Source organism: Epinephelus lanceolatus, chromosome 1 (genome assembly GCF_041903045.1).
Source record: "Epinephelus lanceolatus isolate andai-2023 chromosome 1, ASM4190304v1, whole genome shotgun sequence".
NCBI classification, from domain to species: Eukaryota; Metazoa; Chordata; class Actinopteri; order Perciformes; family Serranidae; genus Epinephelus; species Epinephelus lanceolatus.
Genome location: NC_135734.1, coordinates 26258984 through 26280744, shown reverse-complemented (window position 1 = coordinate 26280744; position 21761 = coordinate 26258984). Strand labels below are relative to the sequence as shown.

At 42.2% G+C, this 21761-nt stretch overlaps 1 protein-coding gene across 5 annotated transcripts; it reads left to right on the top strand.

Moving 5' to 3' along the window:
- The first annotated feature begins 1265 nt into the window (after positions 1–1265).
- On the top strand, positions 1266–18960 carry LOC117257019 (tripartite motif-containing protein 16-like protein). 5 transcript variants are annotated; one of them, XM_033626825.2, is made up of 8 exons: positions 1266–1410; positions 3809–4281; positions 6907–7002; positions 7558–7791; positions 7870–8038; positions 8141–8212; positions 8865–8936; positions 18124–18960. In XM_033626825.2, the coding sequence occupies exons 2-8, from the start codon at positions 3811–3813 to the stop codon at positions 18663–18665; spliced, it is 1656 nt and encodes a 551-aa protein (XP_033482716.1). In that variant the 5' UTR covers positions 1266–1410; positions 3809–3810; the 3' UTR covers positions 18666–18960. The 5 variants fall into 5 exon arrangements, with proteins under 5 accessions (XP_033482716.1, XP_078024321.1, XP_078024325.1 ...); XM_078168195.1 differs by lacking the exon at positions 1266–1410 and having other exon boundaries at positions 3749–4281; XM_078168199.1 differs by lacking the exons at positions 1266–1410; positions 18124–18960 and adding an exon at positions 15945–16792 and having other exon boundaries at positions 3749–4281.
- The last annotated feature ends 2801 nt before the right edge of the window (positions 18961–21761 follow it).

Below are 21761 nucleotides of genomic sequence, written 5' to 3'. Positions count from 1 at the left end.
CACCCTCCCTTTCCCTTTTTCCCTTCCCTTCATCCATCATCCTCCCTACCTCATCACTACCAACATTCCTTCATCCTCTCTTCCCCTCTCCCCTCATCTCTTCTTATTCAGTCTAGCGCATACCTCTCCCACGTCTCATTGTAGATACCGTCTCAGGGGCCTGTAATCAGCTCGGGGGGAAAAATGCCTGAGACAGAACTCCCACACTGAGTCTCCCTCTGCCTGATCTCCAGTACATCCTCCTTTTCACCAGTTCTCAACAACTAACACCTGCTGAATTAAAATTAAATATTTAAATGACATATTATTGTGACATGGTCCTTGCTAGTGAATAAACGTCATATCTCAGGAGCAAAAGGGAAGACATTTCATCAGATTTGGTGACACTAATCTTGGGTGTCCATCTTGAAATTGCTGATGATAAAGACTTGTGCTGTCTGGGGGAAGATGTGTGAAGCATTTAGGTTTTAGAAGTTGTAGCTCATTTGCAGAAACATCCATATTTGAAGCATTGTCAGCTGTCATGGATACATGATGGATGTAAACTTCAACTGCAACTTGACAGGTTCGCAGAGGCATGCAAACACAAGGCGGTAATTCTAGTTTAAAGATTATTCTTTTGGTATTGGTGCTTTTATTTGATAGATAGAGGTATCAATTAAAATTGTGGAGGATTTCTAGTCTTTTAAAATTAGTCTCGTGCCTGTGATCAACATGAACGTCACAGATTGCTGTGTGACCATAGCTTGTTGTAGTGCAGATCCTGAACAGCAAAAAATGCTGTATCAAACCCAGTGTCTCTCAGCAGCCGAGGAAGGTAAACCACACTAAAGTTTGCTCTTCCAGGTCAGACCTTCACAGTCCATTGCTGAAAGCAGACATGGAACTGTTTGTAGATGGCTCAGCCTCATGCGACCCAGATGTTGGTCAAATACAAGCAGGATTTGCAGTAATTACACAGCATGAGATAATGAGAGCAGAGTCACTTCCAGCTAATTATTCAGCACAGATATCAGAGCTAAAGGAAGCATGTAAGTATGAGGAAAAAACCGAGCTGTTTGGTGTAGGTGTTAGTTCCTTTCTTCTTCCTGTCTTCCTATTTCTCTCAGGTGTGCCTGGTTAGAGGAGATGATTAGTGGGTGGAGCTGCGCTTTATATACTCCAGTGTGTGGAACTTAGGGGTTAAATTGGCAGAAACTGAATATGGAGAGGAAGAGACCTCCACATCCTGAAAATCTGGACCTTGAATCATCCAAGGAAAAAAAGCTTCAAGCAAAAGCTTCAGCTGGTTGCAATCTGCAGTCCTCATAGCTGGCTGCCACTAAACGTGCCTCAATCTTACATAGAGAGACTGATGAAGGGAAAGTCTCTCTCTCCTCGCCAAGACAAAACGGCCTTCTGATCATCTTGGTGTGTTTCTCAGGCTTCTTGTTTTGTGTTTGCTGTTTATTTGTGTGGTGGTGATGGTGGGGGCTCCCTATGGCCCACAAAAGTCATGTAGCTGAAACTCATCCTCGAGGATGGCGTTCAGTTTATGTTTGTGGTCACTAAGCTGAGCCAGTTTTTTAAATTGTGGCTGTAGCAGTGGTGCATGACTGTGGCACGCTGTCATTCCTCACATCCACAGGCAAGCCCACTGCACACTACAACTGCCTGACTTCCTTAAGACCCTAACCCTAAAATGGGATCAAGAACAGCAACAAATTAACTTACATCACTGACTATACAAGTTATATGACTTTACATGATATATATGTTGGTATTAAAACACATTTTAACTTATCTGATACCCAACCTGCCACAGTCATGGTGAAAATTTTCAAAATAAGAGCAGGTGTCAGAAGTGCAGAACAAACGTGCCGCTGATGTAAAAATGTAAAGTGAACTGCAGCCTGACGCATAAATTTGATGTTAAAGAAAATGAAAGAAAGGCAATAAACATGTAGGTCTTTAGCTTGGACTTGACTGTGGTGAGTAATGTCTCAATCAGATCTTAAGGCAACTGTTCATGTTAAAGCAGCACAGAAGCTAAAAGCAGCTCCACCATGTTTAGTTTTGACTCTGGGAAATAAAGCTGCCGAGTCAAAATGCCTCAGTGGACAAGGGGCCCATTTTGGAAAATTTGTCATCTGTCCATAATCCTATTGGGTGCATTCTGTGCTGCTCCCTCAACAGGTAGCCATCTGAAAATGTGATGCAAACATCAGAAATACAGACCATGTTTCTCAGGGACATGTCAAAGTTGGGTTGACAGCTAAATGTGCAGTAACATTATCTCCCTCACAATATATAGAGTTTAATATTCTGTAAATTGATGCTCAGATCTACAAGCGAGCATGGGTGGATTACTGAACAGGGTAGTGTTATGCCGCATTAGTTTGGCAATCCAGGTCGGTCATTCCTTGTCGGATTTATATGACCGTATGACACGTCTGATCTGAAAGCGTTTCATTGCAACAGTCTGGAAAACATGGCAGCGCGCCGTAAGTTTGTTTTTTTTTGCATGGTTGCTGAGCAACGGAGACTTTGCTGGTTCAAACGACTTTAGGCTACAACGGGCTTGCACAGACTTTTTTCCAACACAAATCAACAGTGGAAATAGAAATGCCATTGCAAAGTACTTGTATGATTTTTACAACACAAACGCTTAATTAAACAGCATATACGAGGACAAATTGAGGACAAATAACTTTGTATACCATTCACAATGTGCGCAGCCATCTTTATTGTGACATCAATTCTACCGACTCGGTCTACCTGGACCTTGCCCGAGTTTGATGACGAGACCTCCGGGTAGAACGGGTGTTCTTTTGTACCTTTCCGGACCAGAAATCGCATCAATCCCGGTTCCGGCTACCAATAGAATGCAGCATTAGTGTCGTGGAGCATCGTTCCTGGGGTCTCCGGCAACACTAAACCCCTGAGCTTACCTTAGAAGGACTAAAAAATATCCCATGGAGAGAGACTCTAACTGCAGCCTGTTCTTTTTTGTTCAGAATATTTTGGCATGCAACCTTGTTCTGTGGATAATAAATGAGGTGCAGACTGATAAAGGAGGAAGTACAGCGAGAGTGGGACGGTGCAGTTAGTGATAACAACCCTGCCCACATGAAAGAACTGTTTGTGGTAGAAACACTAAGCAGACCTGGGTCTAGGTACCATGTCTAAAGTGTTACTTTTGGTTCCAAAAGTTACTATACCGAAAATGTTCAGTGGAAATGGGGACTTAAGAGAGACATAATAACTGCAAAGAGACATTAATGACCATAAAAGACTGAAAATCTTCCTCCTTTAGACCTAATATTGTCTCAAAGGGAACCAAATGACTAAAAAACACACAAAGAGACACAACATACAACCAAAAAGAACACAATTACCTCCAAAGAACAACCACAAGGAGACACAAAATGACCACCAAGAGATGCAAGCTACCACAAAGTCTGTACATCTTGCTCCTGTGTTGGAGAGGTGGTGGGGCCCTTTGTATATTTGTGCCCTACAGCCCACTGTCTCATAATCCGACCCTACCTGAGTAAAAATGTGCATAACTTCCCAACTTTTTTACCCCAAACAAACTGCATCTGTTTAAAAGTATATCAACAGAAAATGACCTTCCACCACCTCCCTGATGGCAGGGTACAACCACTGCTCAGATTACACTGAAAACACTACTACACCACCATTGTTGCCCATTCTTTGCCCCTCCCTTCTGAAATCAGTCCAAATGTTTGAGTCACACCCATGACTACTGAAGCACTTGAGCGGGAAGTGAAACTAAACTTGTGTCAGCCTGCCTTTCTCCTCTCAGACATGGCAGAGCCTCGGATCCCTGTCAAGATGAACCGCCTCTGCTGTCGGATCTGCTCCGAGGTCCTCAGGAATCCTGCAACTGTTCCCTGCGGACACAACTTCTGCATGCAGTGCATCCAGGGCCACTGGGACCGAGACGAGAGGAGGGACCGTCACTACAGCTGTCCTGAATGTGGTAAGAAGTTTCCTTCCAGACCTCAGCTGATCAGGAACACGACTCTAGCTGACTTGGTGAGGGACACAGAGAGGTGTGATGATGGCAGCACAGAGGAGAGGAGACAATCAGGGCCATCTAAAAGACCCCGGAGCTGTACAGAGACATCAGCAGGAAGCGGTGTGTGTGTGAAGCACAGCAGCCCTCTGGATATCTACTGCTGCACTGACGAACAGATCATATGTGCAATGTGTGCTGCAGCTGAGCACAGGGGACACACCATAGGATCAGTGAGGGAGGAGAGGAGGAGGAGACAGGTAAGAAAAACAAACAAACACAAATAATAATGCAGCTTCTGGCTGTTTTTTTAGTACTGTTGCCACCTTGTATGTCTCAGTGTGTGTCATCATGGCAAAGTGTGTAGTGGGAACTACCGTGGAAGTGGTTTAACTGCTTTACCAGGTGTTTATATGTTTGTCTGTGGACAGATTGTTTCACTGTGAGAGCGCCACAACTGCACAAAATGCAATAATGAAACTTTACAGGGGTGTAGTTGAGATCACAGTGAAGGCTAAGTCTGAGGCTGAGTGTGGTTTGAGTGTAGTAGTTTATACGGAAGTGGCAAAGTGAGCTCAGGAATATGATCATGTAATATATATGTCGAAATTAAATGAGTTTAAAGTGGAGAAGTAAGCTTAATGACTTACAGACAAAGGCATTTGAAAAATGAAATGAGAAAGTAAGTTGAAGTAAGGGGGTAGGAAGTAGGAAAGTGGCCATTGCCCCCCACTTTACGTCCCACACCCACAGTCGCTGAATCACAGCTGGAGTGATCCCATTGCAAGATGGTCTGTAGTTGAAGTTACTAATCCTGCAAGAAGACTTAAAGCTACTCTTACCTTTCTTGCATTTCACACAGCACTGAACAAAAAATTTGAACATCCACAACTCCCGCCTCCCTCCAAAGTCCCATCCCCCTCCTTCTGCAAGGCCACCTCCCTCTAAAGGCCTACTCCCCCCTCCTCCATTACATCCTCATTATGTCTACGATAGACTTAGACGTTGACAAGGTAAAGTTAGATACGCAGAAGAGGAGAGCGAGTGTAACACGCCAAGAGAAGAGTAAAAGAGAAGAGGAGTAAAACACACATTACCTAATTAGCTGGAGAGGTCCACTAGAAATATGCTACACTAGGTCTGGTTGCTATGACGTTAGCGTTACAACCAAGACAGTCAAACGCAACCCTGGAGTTTTAAAACTCAACTGGAGTCAGTGATGACCGATGAGTTTTAGAATAAGGTTACAGTTACAGTGCTCAAACCTATTAAAAATGGGAGCATAAGTGCAGTGAACAGTTTTCATTAGTTGCATCTTGGGTTCGGCAGATGAACGATGCTATTGTCTATTGCAGATGGCAGCCAGTAATTTGTCCATCCTTCCACACCAGGTGGGTTTACAGTGGCGCTAATTGCATTCATTGCCTGCTTAAAAAGTAACTTCTGATTTATCTAACAGATGAAGTGGCCAAATGGGCAAAGTTGTACCTTTTTTAGCCACCAAGTTTGCCCTCTATTTTTAAATTCACTGATGTATGAATATATCGGGTTCCAGTGGACGGGACAAAAAGTGACAAAGCAGTGTCCCAAGTAAGTTATTAATAACTTACAGAAACACTGCGTGCAATAGTCCACTTTCTCCATCACTCTCTCTCAAACACACTCACACACTCGTCCTTGTGTCTCTGTTCTTCACTCAGACCTCAGTCCTATAATACATAAAGCTGGTGGTTTTGCAGGGTTGGTTTTGAAAGACCAACGTCATCATCCATCCCAGTGTTTCACTCTGGACATCATCATATGCAAAATCGACAACCATTGCTCAACCCAAGTTATACCAGTGAACAAGCTTCTGGAAAGCCTTTGCAGTTTGCCCTGCGAGGCCTCGCCCAAAGTTATTCACCATATTTTGGAGTGATTCAGAATCATGGAGCAGATGCACAAATTAATTTTTACTTTTGCTGACATTGCGCGATAGGGCACTTGGCCTTGGTGGTCTGTGCTCCCTGACACCATTCTCGTTGTCCTATGTCCCTTCCCAATCTGTGAGATCCAGGATGCATCCTTCCTTTTAATTCAGAAAGATCTTAAAACCTTCGTAGTCAGGGCTCATTAGGGTTGCAACGGTATGAGATTTTCACAGTACGATAACCATCTCAGAAAATGTTGCAGTTGCATGGTATCACGGTATTACAGAATTTCTATTATCAGTCAGAATGACCCTTAAAGGACTGAAAATTGAAGGGTTATTGTTGGTTGAACAAAAATTGTATTACTTTAATTGAAATTGTTTGTGTAAAAAGTCTCCCTTTTAAAAATAACTAAAATAAAGGTGAGATTTTCTGTCCAGTTGCCTTTTTTCCCCAATATCGTAGATAAGCAAATGTACGGGGTATGATAACAGCCAACTTTTATGTTATGGTGTACCTTAAAACCATTCCCCTGCAACCTTATTATTTGATCATTTAACTGCGTGACCAGACCAGGCCATGTATACAGTAACCAGACTGGGAGATTTGAATCATTGCAGCTCATCCTGTGCTGCTGCATCAGCATACACATTTCCCAGGGAATTTGCATATAATTACTTTCAGTCTCATTCAGACTTCCAACCCACTTACCTCATTAATACACTCAGAAATATAGCAGTGATCAGTTACCACTGAGTGCACCTTCACGGCCAGTGGCAGACAAATGTAAACGGATCAAATGTTTTATGGTGAAGAGCAGACAGAAAGAGGTACTTACTCTGCAGAATATTTGCTCAGACAGAGACCACCAGACTATGACCAGGTCACACATACATGATGCACTTCAACAGGACAAAAAATTAGTTTCACAAAACTAAACCCATGATGTGTATCTCTATCCAACACTCACTGAAGGAGGAGCTGAAGAACGTACAAAAAAAATCCAAGCAGATTCTGCAGAAACAAGAAAAGAAATCAAAGAACATGGAAAGGATTCTTGAACAGATTCAGGTGAGGAGAACATGTGACTTCATACTGTATGTACCCTGCAGCCAAGCATACAAATGTTAAAAAGAAAAAAGGTGCTCGCATACTGTCCTTTTACTTGCAAAGTACTTTATTAACAGCAATGTTTCGGTCCTTAGACCTTTGTCGAGCAGAGATGAAGACACAATGACACACCAAGCAGATATAGCCTACTCTGTGAGATGCAGCCAATCAGAGACTGAGCAAACAGAGGGCAATAAGTCAGTCATGTCAAGCTGCACACAACTAGCAATCACAAGGACCTCCCACAACAAAAATGGTGGAAAATGATAGAATAATACAAAAAATCCATAATAATTTAAAGACAATAATCACAAAACCTTCTTAAGAGCCTCTTAGATGACAATAGCATACAATAAGACTGAGAGACTATTGCATACAATAGTGAAGGTCAATATATGTTTCTCTGTAGGAAAACAAACAATCAGAGATAATGCTGACACAAAAAATAAGAAAAAAAAGCATACAAATGTTGACATATAGACAGAGAATAATCTCACACACTTGTGCATAAAACAGGATGAGGCGAGAGAAACACGGGACTACTGTGAAAGCATCTTGGTGAGCGTCATCGACTGCCTCCAGAGACATTACGTGTCAGTGAGGGAGGTGATCAGAGGTCACAGGGAGGAGGCGACAGCTCAGGTTGAGATGTCCCTACAGACCCTGCAGGAGAAGATGGAGGAAATCAGAAAGAGAGATGCTGAGCTGGATCGTCTGGCACAAATTGACAACGATGTCCAGTTCTTACAGGTACAGTGGTCACATCACTGGAAACTTTAGTTGGATCTGCATAATAGATGATATTTCCATTTCTGTGTCTCTTCACAGGACTGGCCCTCTCTGCGGCGCCTCTGTAAAGAAGACCATCTCCATCCTCTCAATGGTGTTCCAGAGGATCCACTTCTCCCCTTTGACTGCACAAAGAGGGCTGTTGAAGAGCTCGGGAGGCGACTGGAGGAGTTTTGCGACAAAGAATTCGCCTCAATCACTGAAACTGGTATGTATCTTTGTTGATACGTGGAAATCTTATAACATCATACTTGTCTTACAAAAATATTTTGTATCATTTTGGCTTTCATTCACTATTTATTCAATATAGCTGACAGCGGAGAAGAGCAGGAATCAGGAGAGGAGACAGAGGACGACGACATGGAACAAGGATATGAAGCCGGTACCTGCTAGGCTTAATTTCAACTTCAGAGAAGGGTTTTCAACCTCCTCTGTGGGTCCAAACAATTTGACCACCATATGAAACACTGCCCTTGGTAAAGTCAGTAAAATTACTGAGTAAAGAAAATCATCCAGAGAGTTTAAACTTCAAATACCTGAAATGAAGTGCAACAACTTGTGTGCAAAAATTCTCTTTATTACTAAAAGAGCTCATTGTATTTCAACATGATATCTGTCTTTAGTGTAGGTGAGCGTCTCTTGACTGGCTGATTAGCTTCAGGTGTGACACACCGCTTTCAAAAATACCCAAACCACATTATCCTAACTTGTATAAATCAGCATAATCTATTACACAAAACTCCATACAACAAATTAAGAAATAACAGTAGCAGTTAAAGCAGAGGTACAACATGAATGAAGGCTCAGTGTCATGGCTAACTTGGGCACTAAAGGAATGGAGCCATCATTATAAGTATTAGTTCAACTTGGTACAATTTCAAATGTCTTTATAAAGCCCAATATCACAAATCCCAATTTGCCTCAGAGGGCTTTACAGCATACGATTTATTAGTAACACCTGCACTTTTTCTGCTATGACATGGTTAAAGTTTTTCATTTGTGACTCCTAATGATGGTCTAAAATTGTCTCTTAGGTGTTTCTGGAGTTAACAACACTGTGACTGAAAAGGACATGGAGCCTAAAACCAGAGCACAATTCCTGCAGTGTGAGTTTATCTTCTTATGTTCTAGACCAACAGCCCACTCACTTTTAACCCTGTGCAAAAAAGTGTGTGTCTAATTTCAGAGGTCCATGAGTTAGCTGTTCCTCCAACGAGTGATTTCCCCTCTAAACTTTTAAAAGGTTTTGAGGCTCAGAGAGTTAAAATGACCAGAGATCCCAGAAAAAAAATATTAACACACATTTGTGTATCAGAGCTTTCCTTTTTCTTCTTTTATCTCATCTACCTAACTGTATAAAACAGTTAAAATGAGCTCCACCACCAGCAGCTGCAACAGAACTATGTGAATTACTGCTGCATCAGTATTGATAATCTAATAATGTCATAATGGATTGCAACTGCTGTGCAGCAATTTCTCTCAGGATGTATAAAGTTCTATCTTATATATAGTAAATCAGTCACAACGTTTACAACAAGTACTTCTCATACTTTAAAGGTTCTGTATGCAACTTCAAGAAATCCTTGCTATTAGTTATTAGTGCTTATTGATTAAGTGAACTGCAGTCAGCAACATGTTGCTTGTGCTTGCATGCCATAGGCGCGAGTGAGCACCTGGGCATCAGCCATATTTGGAGTAACGCTACTATCTTTAATGTTCCTACATATTATTTGGATCACTGGCTCCATGATACTAACTAGCTTGCCTTTTGCAAATTACTTTATCAGCTAACACTATTAAGCAACCACTGACAGTATGCAGCAAAGTTTTACAGCTAGCTGGCTAACCTTAGCTTAGTTTACAGTTAGCTAGTTAGATGCACAGATGTACAATAATACCTAGATACTGAATGCCAAGATGGCGCCTATTTATTCCAACTCACCTGGTGCTTACGGCAAAAAAGCTTGCTAGCTTCCGAGTTTACTCACACCATAAGCGGCCCACTGAATATGCATTACCTGATCTCACAGAAATACGTGAAATGACCACGACCTCTTAACACCGCATTCCGTGGTGGCAGCACGTAATGGGTTGAAATTACGTGCTGCCACCACGAAAACAATGCCAATGTAAAGTCAATTAGGATCCTCTCCCGTGGTGGACACACGGATTCCCTGATTCAATCACATCACGTCAACCTCGTTTTCCTCAATGATATCTTTAACATTCCTGTATACACACAAAAACGCGGAAGTGTCCTTGATAACTCAACAATATGACAGGTTAATGTCAAGGCCATAAAATAAAATAAATGTATTTTGCCAGCTTTTGATAGCATAGAGCTTTAAGAGCATTGTGCTGTGGGCGGATGGGGCGCGTTCCACTACTGTTTTGTAGCTGCTGTCGGCCGTCTGTGGGCTTCATTCCATTTCAGATTGCCATCCGTCTGCCGTAACTGAATCCAAACGCCACTAATAAATAAATAAATAAATAAGAAGATAAAAATAAGGCTGAGCACGGAAGAACCAGAGAGGAAACACCATCACATGGAGCCGTCTGCCCCTGGCAACCCGGCCACCCTCCACTCCACCAGGGGAGAGTGGACCCCAAGCCAGCGCCACAGAACCAGCGGCTGCCCCGCTGGTTATACGTCCGACCATGGCAGCTGTCACACAAACCGCTGCTGAAAATTATACATTTTGATACAGGTAGGCTATATACATATTGCAAAACTCTGTAAAAGTACACCAAAGCATATTTTCGTTTCCAAATATTTATTTGAAAACGAAACCATTCATACGGTCAATATAAAACATTTTGTTAGTAATAAAAAACAAATGTAATCTCAATGTGAGCCAGCCGGCGGGACTGCGGCTGAACCACTTCCAATGTTCATTCATTCATTCATTCATTCATTCATTCAATCACGTGTTCAATGTGTGTGTGTGTGTGTGTGTGTGTGTGTGTGTCAGAGAGGAGTATCAATAAAAAAAAGTAATTATTTCGGTGTTTATTTCTTTTATTCTTCCGTTTTTTTTTAATTAAAATGCGTAATATAGCCAACAATATTATAGACCAAATGTTAATCTAATTATTATTGTAGAATGTATTTAGCAAATCACCACTCTCAACTGGAGACAGCAGCAAAAAAAAAAAAAAAAGGCATTATAAAAAGCCGACAAATCGTGTTAATTAATTGACGTGAGACATTGAAGAGGTTGTCTCCTATAGTCTGTAATTTTTTATTTTTTTTATCATAACTTCTCGGAAATTACTCAAAAGTAGAACATGCTAAAAGTAAATACAATAATAGGCTAAATAGTATCTAAGCAATAATAAAGTGTCTAAACAATAATAAATATTATCTAAGTTATCTATTAGGCTACCATTCCACTCTGTAAATAGATTTTAACATTTCAATATGATTTTAATATTATTTTTGCTTATTTCATTATTGTTATTATTGGTTTTACTTTTTAGTAGTATTGTATATTGTCTGAGGATGACTCATTTTAGTAACTATCTACAGTAAAAAAGATAAAAACAAGCAAAGAAACAAACAAAACTCATTTTATACACTGGGCCTTCAAAGTGCTCTCTGAAACTATACCTGGCATGGCTTGTGTCCAAAAAATGAAAAAATCTAAACTTCGTCGTAGAGCTAAACCAAATACATCATTGGAAAGGTCTCAACCTGGAGAGTGACATATGTCAGTATGAAGATTCTACATGGCTCCTGCTTTCAGCCATTGACCTTTGAACCTTGACCTCAGTGCATGTTTGAGGGCTTATAACTCAGCAACGAAAGGGGGTACAGACATGGGACCAACTGTTATAGAGAGCTCTTGACCTCAGCTATCATGTGAGTGTAGTCAACAACTGTGGGTGCTGTCAGATATGGATAAAATATGGATAAAATTAATTTTCACCCATTTAGAAATTAGATATTTAAAATCTGATTTCACAAATGTGTTTACCATCCCCTTAAAGTCCACAGTGTACTCTCAATTCAATATTTACAACTTCCAAATCTGGGAAAAACACTTAGATTTTTAAAAAACTACAATTCCCTGGGACCGCGCCATGTAGTTTGATACATATCAGCAACATAGTTGTAGTTCTTCTGATTTGCAAAGTAGGGCTCTAAATAGGGTTGTAAAAAGATATATCTACTGAATATATCTAATATCAAGTAAAGCCGAACGAGTTATTACACTCCACCTAGATGAACTATGGTAAGAAAAAGTAAAGATGTCCGCTAATTTTCGATATTTTAGCTAATATACTATAAACGGCGTTTTTGGGACAGTAGGTTTCGTTTGCGGCATGTAAAATAGGGTTGTAAAAAGCTAGATCTACTGAATAAATCTAATATCTAGTAAAGCCGAAGTAGTTATTACACTGCACCTAGATGGACTATGTTAAGAAAAAAAGTAAGGATATTGGCTAATCGTAGTTATTTTAGATAGTACTCTAAAAACGGCGTTTTTGGGACGGTAGGTTTTTTGCGGCTTGTTGTAAAACAGGGTCGTAAAAAGATACATCTACCGAGTATATCAAATGTCTAGTAAAGCTGAACTAGTAATGACACTGCACCTAGATGAAATATGTTAAGAAAAAGTAGACATGATGGTTCATTTCAGATATTTTAGCAAGTTCTCTAGAAACGGCGTTTTTGTGATTGAATATTTGAATAGGCTATAACAAATATCTAGAACAGCCGAACTATCACGTTATTATCATTATTATTATTATTGGTGGGAAATTATAACAGGGGAATGTATTTGCCGTTTTAATATCAAGAACACTTCCGCGTTTTTGTGTGTATACAGGAATGTTAAAGATATCATTGAGGAAAACGAGGTTGACGTGACGTGATTGAATCAGGGAATCCGTGTGTCCACCACGGGAGAGGATCCTAATTGACTTTACATTGGCATTGTTTTCGTGGTGGCAGCACGTAATTTCAACCCATTACGTGCTGCCACCACGGAATGCGGTGTTAAGAGGTCGTGGTCATTTCACGTATTTCTGTGAGATCAGGTTGCGTTTCACCTGCTGGCCCCGCCTAAGAGTTCCTGCTCGGCTCATTGACTTAATATTGTGATGACATCAGAGATTTTTAAAATGCTTTTCTCAGCTCCAGTTAAGTAACTTACATGGATAAAAAAGTTTGAGGTGTCCTGTCAACAGTTTTAAAGATGTCTCTGGTTGACATGAATTGTCTTCAAGGCTGAGCAGCATTCCTGGCTGCTTGGTTAGATGTCTTGCATCACTCTTGACCAGTAGAATGCAATAAGTTTTATACTTTTGCTTTGTACAGTTACATAATTTGTTTTTGGCCAAATTAACACTATTTGCCTTAATACACAAGCTAGTATTATGGATCATGTTAGTTGATGAAATAATTTGGCAATTAAGCTAACTAACATAGCTATAACATTAGCGAGCAAGCAAGCTAAGGTTAGCCAGCTAGCTTTAACTTAGCTTATGCTACATGGAGTTGGTTGCTTTGTAACAATAGTTGAAAAAGTAGGCTAATATGCAAACAAGCCCGGGAGTCTGGACGAATAAATGCTAATTAACATTAGATAAGACAGCATTTTGCAACGTTAGCTAGTCATTTGCCAGCATTAACAAACAAGGTCATGTTAGCTAACATTAGCCAGCTAAAACGATAATATTGTGATGTGAACGGTGAAGTAGGCTAAATTGTTGAGCTTACCACCATTGTACTGACAAGTAATGAACTAATGAACATCATCAGGTGCGACTGACTATGCAGCCTGTGGACTGAGGGACTGAAAAGGGGAGTGTGGGGAGTGTGATGTTGTACTGCATGGCTGCATTCACTCCAGGAGAGGAAGGTGTCGTTTGCAGCTGCTTAGGGCTGCCAGTGACAAAGACAGATAGGGGGTTAGCGTGTAGGAACGCAAGCCGCTGCCGCTCTCCAGCTTTGCTGCCACCACCCTCCAGCTTGTGCCGCCTCCAGCATGCTGCTCTTGGCATCGCCTGCTCTGCCTCTTCACCTGCTGTGCTGTCTGATGAAGTTGTGGTCCACCGGGGAGTTGGATGGGGCCTCAAGCCTAGACCTCAAGGGGGGTCTCAACTACCACGCAAGTTCAGTACACATTTTAATTTTTATATACAGTATATGTATTTCTTGGTGCATTTTATTAATGTGGAACAAATTGCTGAAACCACAATTTATTGGTCTCTTTTTGTCAGGCCGCGCTCCGCAAGGCCTTCAGTGGGTTATGTGATGTGTTGGTAGCTGTGTAGTTTGTCAAGAAGAGAAGGGGGCACTACCAGTGCGGGTCATTAATGTGACCAGTGATGCCTTAATAAATGAAAAGGACATGACATGGGTTTGCTCTTCATTGATGTAGAGGGTGATGACGTGTGGAAGTGTATTAAGTAAGGGGAAGACACTCAATCAATTTGGGGTGGGAGACAAGGGTCTATTCTCTAAGGCAGTGAGGCTGCTGTTGCACCAATCTCTCTTTTTAGCCCAGGCAAGACTCATTTGACCATGCATGAAATTAGTACAGGTGAAGCTAAACCCATCAAATTACCTCCATGAAGGGTCCCCTCCACTTGCAGTAGGATGTAGCAGATAATCTAGAAAAAATGCTTGACAGTGGCATCACGTGGCCCTCTTGTGACCCAGGGCAGCCGCTGTACTCCTGGTGCAAAAGAAAAGCGGTGGGTTCCTATTTTGTATTGAGTCCAGATAACTTTATAATGTCACTAGTAAGGATACATATCCCCTTCCAAGGATAGATGATGTTCTTGACAGCCTAAGCTTCATCTGCTTGTTTTCCACTCTTGTTTTAGTTAGTGGTTACGGTGGAAGCTGATCCTGAGGATTGTTAGGGATCGATCATTTTGTGTTTGAATTTAATGTTTTGAGTTTTGTTCTCTGCAAATTGCCCAATACATTATGACTAATGGACTTAATCACTGCAGACTTGCAGTGGACAACCTTGCTAGATAGTATCATTGTAAGTGTAAATGCAGTACCACAAAAAAGGAGCATTTGAGCATGGTAAACTTTACCAAGCATGTCAAACATTACCTGTTAGGTAAAGAGTTTGTGCTAGTTACTGATTATAATTCTCTGCAGACAGGCAAGGACATCCTTAAAATGTGTGCTGTACAGGAAATTCTCAGTTCCCTTGAGCGAAAACAGGAAGGTAGATGAGTTAGCAGAAGCCCAAATGGGTGACAGTGAGTGATGGCAGATTGTGAAATGCAGGCAGAGGAGTGTCACATGCCAAACGGCCCTGGATTGTAAAAGTATGCCCCTGGTTGGAATCAGTTGGGTCTAGGTTCGTGAGAACCCTTCCTGCCAATTCTGATGTTGCAACGAGAGTGCAAGTGGTTCTCCTTTGCTCTTTCATACCTAAGGTTTTGGCACAGCTGCATGATAACACTACAGGGGTTATTTAGAAGTGCAGACATTTCAAGGGAAGGTAAAGGACTGTTTCTGTTGGCCAGCATGGTTTGGGGATGTTAAGCAATGAGTGTGTAGACTGTGTAGTGTGTAGACTGCACTCCCACAGGACCCAGAGTAAGTCTCCATGTGCTCCTTTGCAGCTATCAGTTACAGTACATCCAGATCTTTTGAACGGGTGGCTCTGGATATACTAGGCCCTCTTCCAGAAACCCCTGGTAAGAATAGTTATATCCCAGTTGTAGGTGACTATTTTTTGAACTGGGCTGAGGCGCCTCATAAAGTCTTGCACGGGCGGAATGTTGTTCTTCCTGTAGACGTCATGTTAAATCTAGATACTCAGGAGCATTTTTCCTCGGTTAATGATTATGTTTCCAGGCTTTTTGAGACATTGTCTACAATTATAGATCCAGTTGAAGACATCATCATAAAAATTCTTAGGATTATTCAGTGCTACTCCAACGGAGAGTTAGTCTAGGTGCAAGGTAAGGTTAGTAAGTGAAGGCTGTGTCCCAAGTTGTAGAAGAGGTGTGAAGGCCTTTTCAGGGTGGTTGAAAGAGCCGGACAGATTGGCTCTACAGTGTATGTTTAGTGGAGGGAGGCCCTAAGTGTGTGGTGCACTTCAAGCGCCTTAAGCCTTTTACTTCTCCTTTGGCAGCAACAAGCAATCCAGTGTCCAGGAGGGCCAGCCAACTCGACATTCGGCTGACCAGACCTTCCAAACAACAATGTTCAGAGTTCCAGTTTGGTGCATGTTGTGTCCATCGTCGTCGCCCAGTTGACCTGGGGTCAGCAGCAGGAGAGAGGTTGCCACCTGCCAGTCATGTGGCCCAGGCCTCTGTGTCTTCGGGAGCTGGAAAAGCAAAGAGGATTCCTCTTAAAGACTGCTTTGTTTCCCTTGCAATGTTGAGGCCTTACCCTGAGGGTGCATGTGCGGCCTGCTCCAATCAAAAGAAAAAGACAGTATTTAGCAGTCAGTGTAATTCTAGTGGATGCTCTGTGCGACATCGGAAGCCACCTGCTTGGTCTCAAGACTATTATGTTGGAATTTAAGATTATGTCCTCGCAGTGACTCAGGGACAGGGTCTTTCTCGCTTCAAGAGAGGAAAGTGTGATGTGAATGGTGAGGTGAATTGCTGAATTTACCACCACTGGACTGACAAGTAATTAACTAATCAACATTAGGTGTGACTGATGTCGCAGCCAGGGGAGATGCTTGGGAGAGCTGAATTAAGTACTGGCAGGGGGCATTGTCATTGGCCTCATCCTCACATGTGTATTTCAACATTCGAAGTGTGACTCCACTGTGTGTTGTATAATGCATTTACAGAGGTCTGTAGTGATGTGCTTTTATTCTGAAGTGTGTTTTGTGTTTCCTGTTGGTGGTGTGCCCATTCTAAAAGTGTGGCCAGTTCTGGTGCCAGCTCAGCTCTCCCGCCTATTCAAACTTCCAGGACCCTGTTTTAAAGTGAGCTTAATGAAATAAAGATTGTCATTTTATCTGTTCTCTGTGGTTGAATGTTGTTTTTTCTAAGGTCTCTGATATTCGTACTCGTACTCGTACTCATCGTCCTCCACTTATCCGGGTCCGGGTCGTGGGGGCAGCAGCCTCAGTGAAGAAGCCCAGACAGTCCTCTCCCCAGCCACTTTCGTCAGCTCTTCCGAGGGAACCCTGAGGCGTTCCCAGGCCAGCCGGGCGATGTAATCCCTCCAGCATGTCCTGGGGCGGCCCCGAGGTCTCCTCCGGGTTGGAAATGCCCGAAACACCTCCCAAGGGAGGCGTGCGAAAGGCATCCTTACCAGATGCCCGAACCACCTCAACTCGCTCTACTCCGAGTCCCTCCCGGATGAGTCTCTGATATTCCTCCCACACAATCCCTGGTATCATGGTAGCAAACTCAAAATACTGCATATATTTCACGTCAGTGTTTCAGCACTTTTTTTTTTTTTTTTTTAAAGATTATTTTTTTGGGCTTTTTGCCTTTGATCTACAGGACAGTGTGAAATGGGGAGACAGAGAGAGTGGGAGGACGACATGCAGCAAATTGTTGCAAGCTGGAGTTGAACTCGTGACTGCTGCAGCGAGGCATCACCTCTATACATGGGGCGCCAGCACTATCCACTAAGCTACCGACGCCCCAGTGTTTCAGCACTTTGACCACTAAATTTATGATATGGGGCACTGATGACTGTTTATCAGACCACAAATGGTCCCTCTGCCCCATTCCCTGTCGCTCTCCCCACTGTTGGGACACTACTTAACAGACAGACCAGACCAGCCAAGAGTGGACTTGCTACCTGCCTGAAGGTCTGCCTCTGGGCCACCGCTGCAAAACATTAAAGGAAACAACATGTGTGGACTATGTGTTATTGTTTGTCCTGGGTGTTCAGACATTAGTAGACTCTATTACTAAGTTAATTTTAGCTACTGTTGCACATTGTTAGTGCTTTAAAGGAGCTGAAGAGAGGAAAGGTACTCAAGAGTGCACATAAACTACAGATATTTTGGATTTTCCTCGAAAGAATCCTTTACATAGAAGTCAGTCCACAGGTCGTTCCAGGCGATCAAGAAGGACGGTGAAGGTCTCAGTTTCTAAGTTATGTTACAACCTGTTTACCCAGTGGCAATACAAAACAATTAATGCCTGTAAAACGTTGCATACAGAACCTTTAAGAACATTTTGCTGGTAATACTTAAGTACTTCTGCTAAAGTAGGCAGTATTTCTACACTGTTGTACTGATACTTTTACTGAAGTAAAATATCTTAACATTTCTTCCACAACTGTGTCCTCAAAGTGCCAAAGTTATCTTCACCTGTTTTTCTTTGTTATCTCAGATGCATGTAGCCTCAGCCTGGACCCCACCACAGCTCACGAGGACCTGGTGATTTCTGCAGGAGACAAGGAGGTGAGGCTCAGCCCTCTCAAGTGTAAGAGTCCAGCTATACGTTTCCCGCAGAGGTTTCTCCACCGACGGCAGGTGCTGTGCAAGCAGGGGCTGCAGGCCGAGTGCTGCTACTATGAGATAGAGGTGCAAGGAGACAAGGCTGAGATCGCCCTCGCCTACGGAGGAATAGACAGAAAATCTCGCACTATGCTGTCAGCATTTGGGGCCAATGAAAATTCCTGGAGTCTTGATCGCTCCACAAAGTACTCTGTGAGCCACAGGGGTGACAGCATCGAGCTCACGGAAAACCCAAGTCATCACAGGCTCGGTGTTTATCTGAAGTTCAAAGAGGGAACTCTGTCCTTCTACGAGGTGTCAGACAGTATGAAGTTTCTTTACACAGTTGAAGCTGAATTCACAGAGCCTCTGTATCCGGGCTTCTGGCTCGGAGAGAAATGTTGCATCAGGATCTGTGATTTGACACAGGACTGACTATGAACTGCCTCAGAGGTTTGTAGACGGAGCCATTACCAAATCTCCTCAACTGTAGTCTTTTGGTTGTTTTCTGAAACTTGGTTATGTTCTGTATGTGGGGTTGCCCAATAGAAAGTAGCCCCATTTGCCCCTTAGAGCCCTCTTAAGGCACACCTACACAGATTGTATGAAATGGGAAATGGAAACTTTACATAACTACATAACTGTCCTTATATAAAATGTAACTGTGCTTTTTTATTGTGAAATAACTTTAAATTAAAACCAGATCTCAGTTTTTTGAGGTCCTCTTGGACCTCTGCATGTGCCTATACCACATTTTGAGAACCACTGTCTTAGAGTTCATTACTTGAAAAACCAGTGTGTCCTCGATAAATCAAACTCAACTGAACAGATGAATTAATAAACATAAGGCAGCATTCTCTTACATGTTGCACACCCTTTTTGAAATTTATTTTTACATTATATTTTCATGTCATAATCTACCTGCTGTTTTTATGTTACAACTATATGTAAACCTCAGTAAAACTTTTACACACAAGCTACCCGTGCAGGTGTTTTTATTCTGGAAACAATCAGAAGCTACAGAGGATGACATGGGTATCTATAATTATCAGTCTTTATTTAATTCTGTATCATTATGAATAAGAAGCCGAATGCTGTGTTCTCACTGCAAGTGACAGGGACAGGCTACAGGACATTTTAAAGGGAAGCCAGTGCAGTGGCGGCCCTAGCACATTTGGTGCCTTAGGCAAGCCCCTCTCCCCCCTTATTTTTTTTAATTAAAAAAAATAAGCAAAATGCCTTTTTACTATATATGACACATCATACTTCCTTCTCTAATATCAATTTTATAATGCTGTGAAAACATCAAAAATGATTCTACAAACAACTGTATTTATTAGTTTTACAAGATTACATTGAACACATCATGAGAACATTATAATTTACTGTCACCCAATACTGATTTTTACTAAATAGAACGTGAATGCATCACAATGTAAATCATCACTATTTGCTGCATACGTCTTCACCATGATACCCCGAGTGAGCTGCTTACCTCTACGCACCGAAGCACACATCACACATTCACAGGTTACCCACAAGGTACTGCCCTTACACGGGAAAAATGGTATATAAATAATAAATGTTTGTTTATTAACTGGCTTCTGGCCTCCTGTCATTTTGCAGAAGTGGCCCCTGGGTACAGGGAGTTGAGTGTCCCTGGTCTACAGCCATGCAAACAGCCGTGTGAGGCTGTACAAAGTTTTGACTCAATTTCAAACCACAAAAAAAATCCAGAAATTCGACAGCAGCTTGTCCACTCTTTATTATTAATATTTTTGGTGATGTTCACAATTTATTTTTACAATAAATGTCAGTATCATACAATGATAATATGACGGAGGAAAGAGAGGAAGAAGCTGTAAAGGGACATTTAGAAACGTGTCTCCTGTACAGACAGACAGTGCTCGAAACGTGTGCTCAGTAAGGCCCTGCACCCACAGGTATTAAGAAGGAATCTACACACCTATATATATTTCTCACACACACACACACACGCACGCACGCACGCACGCACGCACACACGCACGCACGCACACACACACACACACACACACACACACCTTTATTATATTTACATACGCATACACACACCAGCACTTGTAAGGAGGAGTCATTACATCCCTTTGGCTGTAAGGGGCAGTTCCTAATCATTGCTATTAGCTGACACTAATGTGTCAGATTACTCTGCAGTTTAATAATATTGCTTTTACACAATGAGGACAACAAAACAAAACGCTAACTTTTTTTTGCAGTCCTAGTGAAAAAAAGTGCATTAATCACATTCATTATTACTTTATGTTGCACTTAACAGCCTACTTTTTAAGACATCAATATACTTCACACGGATAAAATCTATCTTCAGAATAGTTTGATTACACAAGATTATTTACAGACTTGAACAACAGAGACATCTCTACATGACACCCTCTCAGCAGGAGGTGCCTGGCTTACACTGACTAAAACGAGACAAGAGATAAAAGTAGACTTTAAGTTTAGAGCCACACTAGCAGTCCTGCAATACAACAATGTTCAGGGAAAAATGAAGCATGCTCATGTCATTGTGCACTGGTTTAACTTGCATGAAAAATGTGCATGAAAAATTTGCATCTACATGTACCACTCCATCTCCAGTTCAGTGACAGAAGTAATAAGGACCCAGGTCTGCAGGTTAATATTAGAAGAGTTTGAGTTAGTGAGACACAGTCTGGGCTGAAACAAAAACATGTAACACAGTGGCCATTCTGTTGATTAAACTTTAACTGCAAAACACCAACACTCAGAATTGCATCTCTGCTTTTTGCAGATGATGTGGTTCTGTTGTCGCATGGTTACCTCCAGCATGCACTGGGGCAGTTCCACTGGGCAGCCGAGTGTGGAATGGTCGGGGTGAGAGTCAGCACCTCCAAATTTGAGGCCATGATCCTCTGCCAGAAACCAATGGATTACCCCTTCCAGATTGGGGGAGAGTTACTGCCTCAAACTAGGGAGTTCAAGCATCTTGCGGTCTTGTTAATGAGTGATGGTACATCCCAACCCTCACCTATGGTCATGAGCTCTGGGTAGTGACCGAAAGAATGAGTTGGTGGTCAAAATGAGTTTTATCATCTGATCAGGATGCCTCCTGGGCGCCTCCCGCTGGAGGTGTTTCGGGCACATCTCACTGGTAGGAGGTCCCCTAGGAGGAGCTGGAAAGCATGACTGGGGAGAGGGATGTCTGGGGTGCTTTGCTTGGCCTGCTGCCTCCGCGACCCAGCCCCAAATAAGCGGATGAAAATGGATGGATGGATGGATGGATGAGTATTTGCCGAAAATTTCCTTTAAGTTCAGTCTAAACGTGCCGGCTCAATTTTCAGTCTCAGCTATAGATAGGCTCAGTTGTGCTCATTATTAAGTGTTGGACTAGAGGAACGTTTGATCTGCTAGATGGCACTGTTGTAAATGGAGGTGGTGCTAGTGTGGCTAAAAACAGGCAGAACAGTAAAGCTAAAGTGGGGACACGTGAGTGAATGTCATCTAACACCAGGTGCA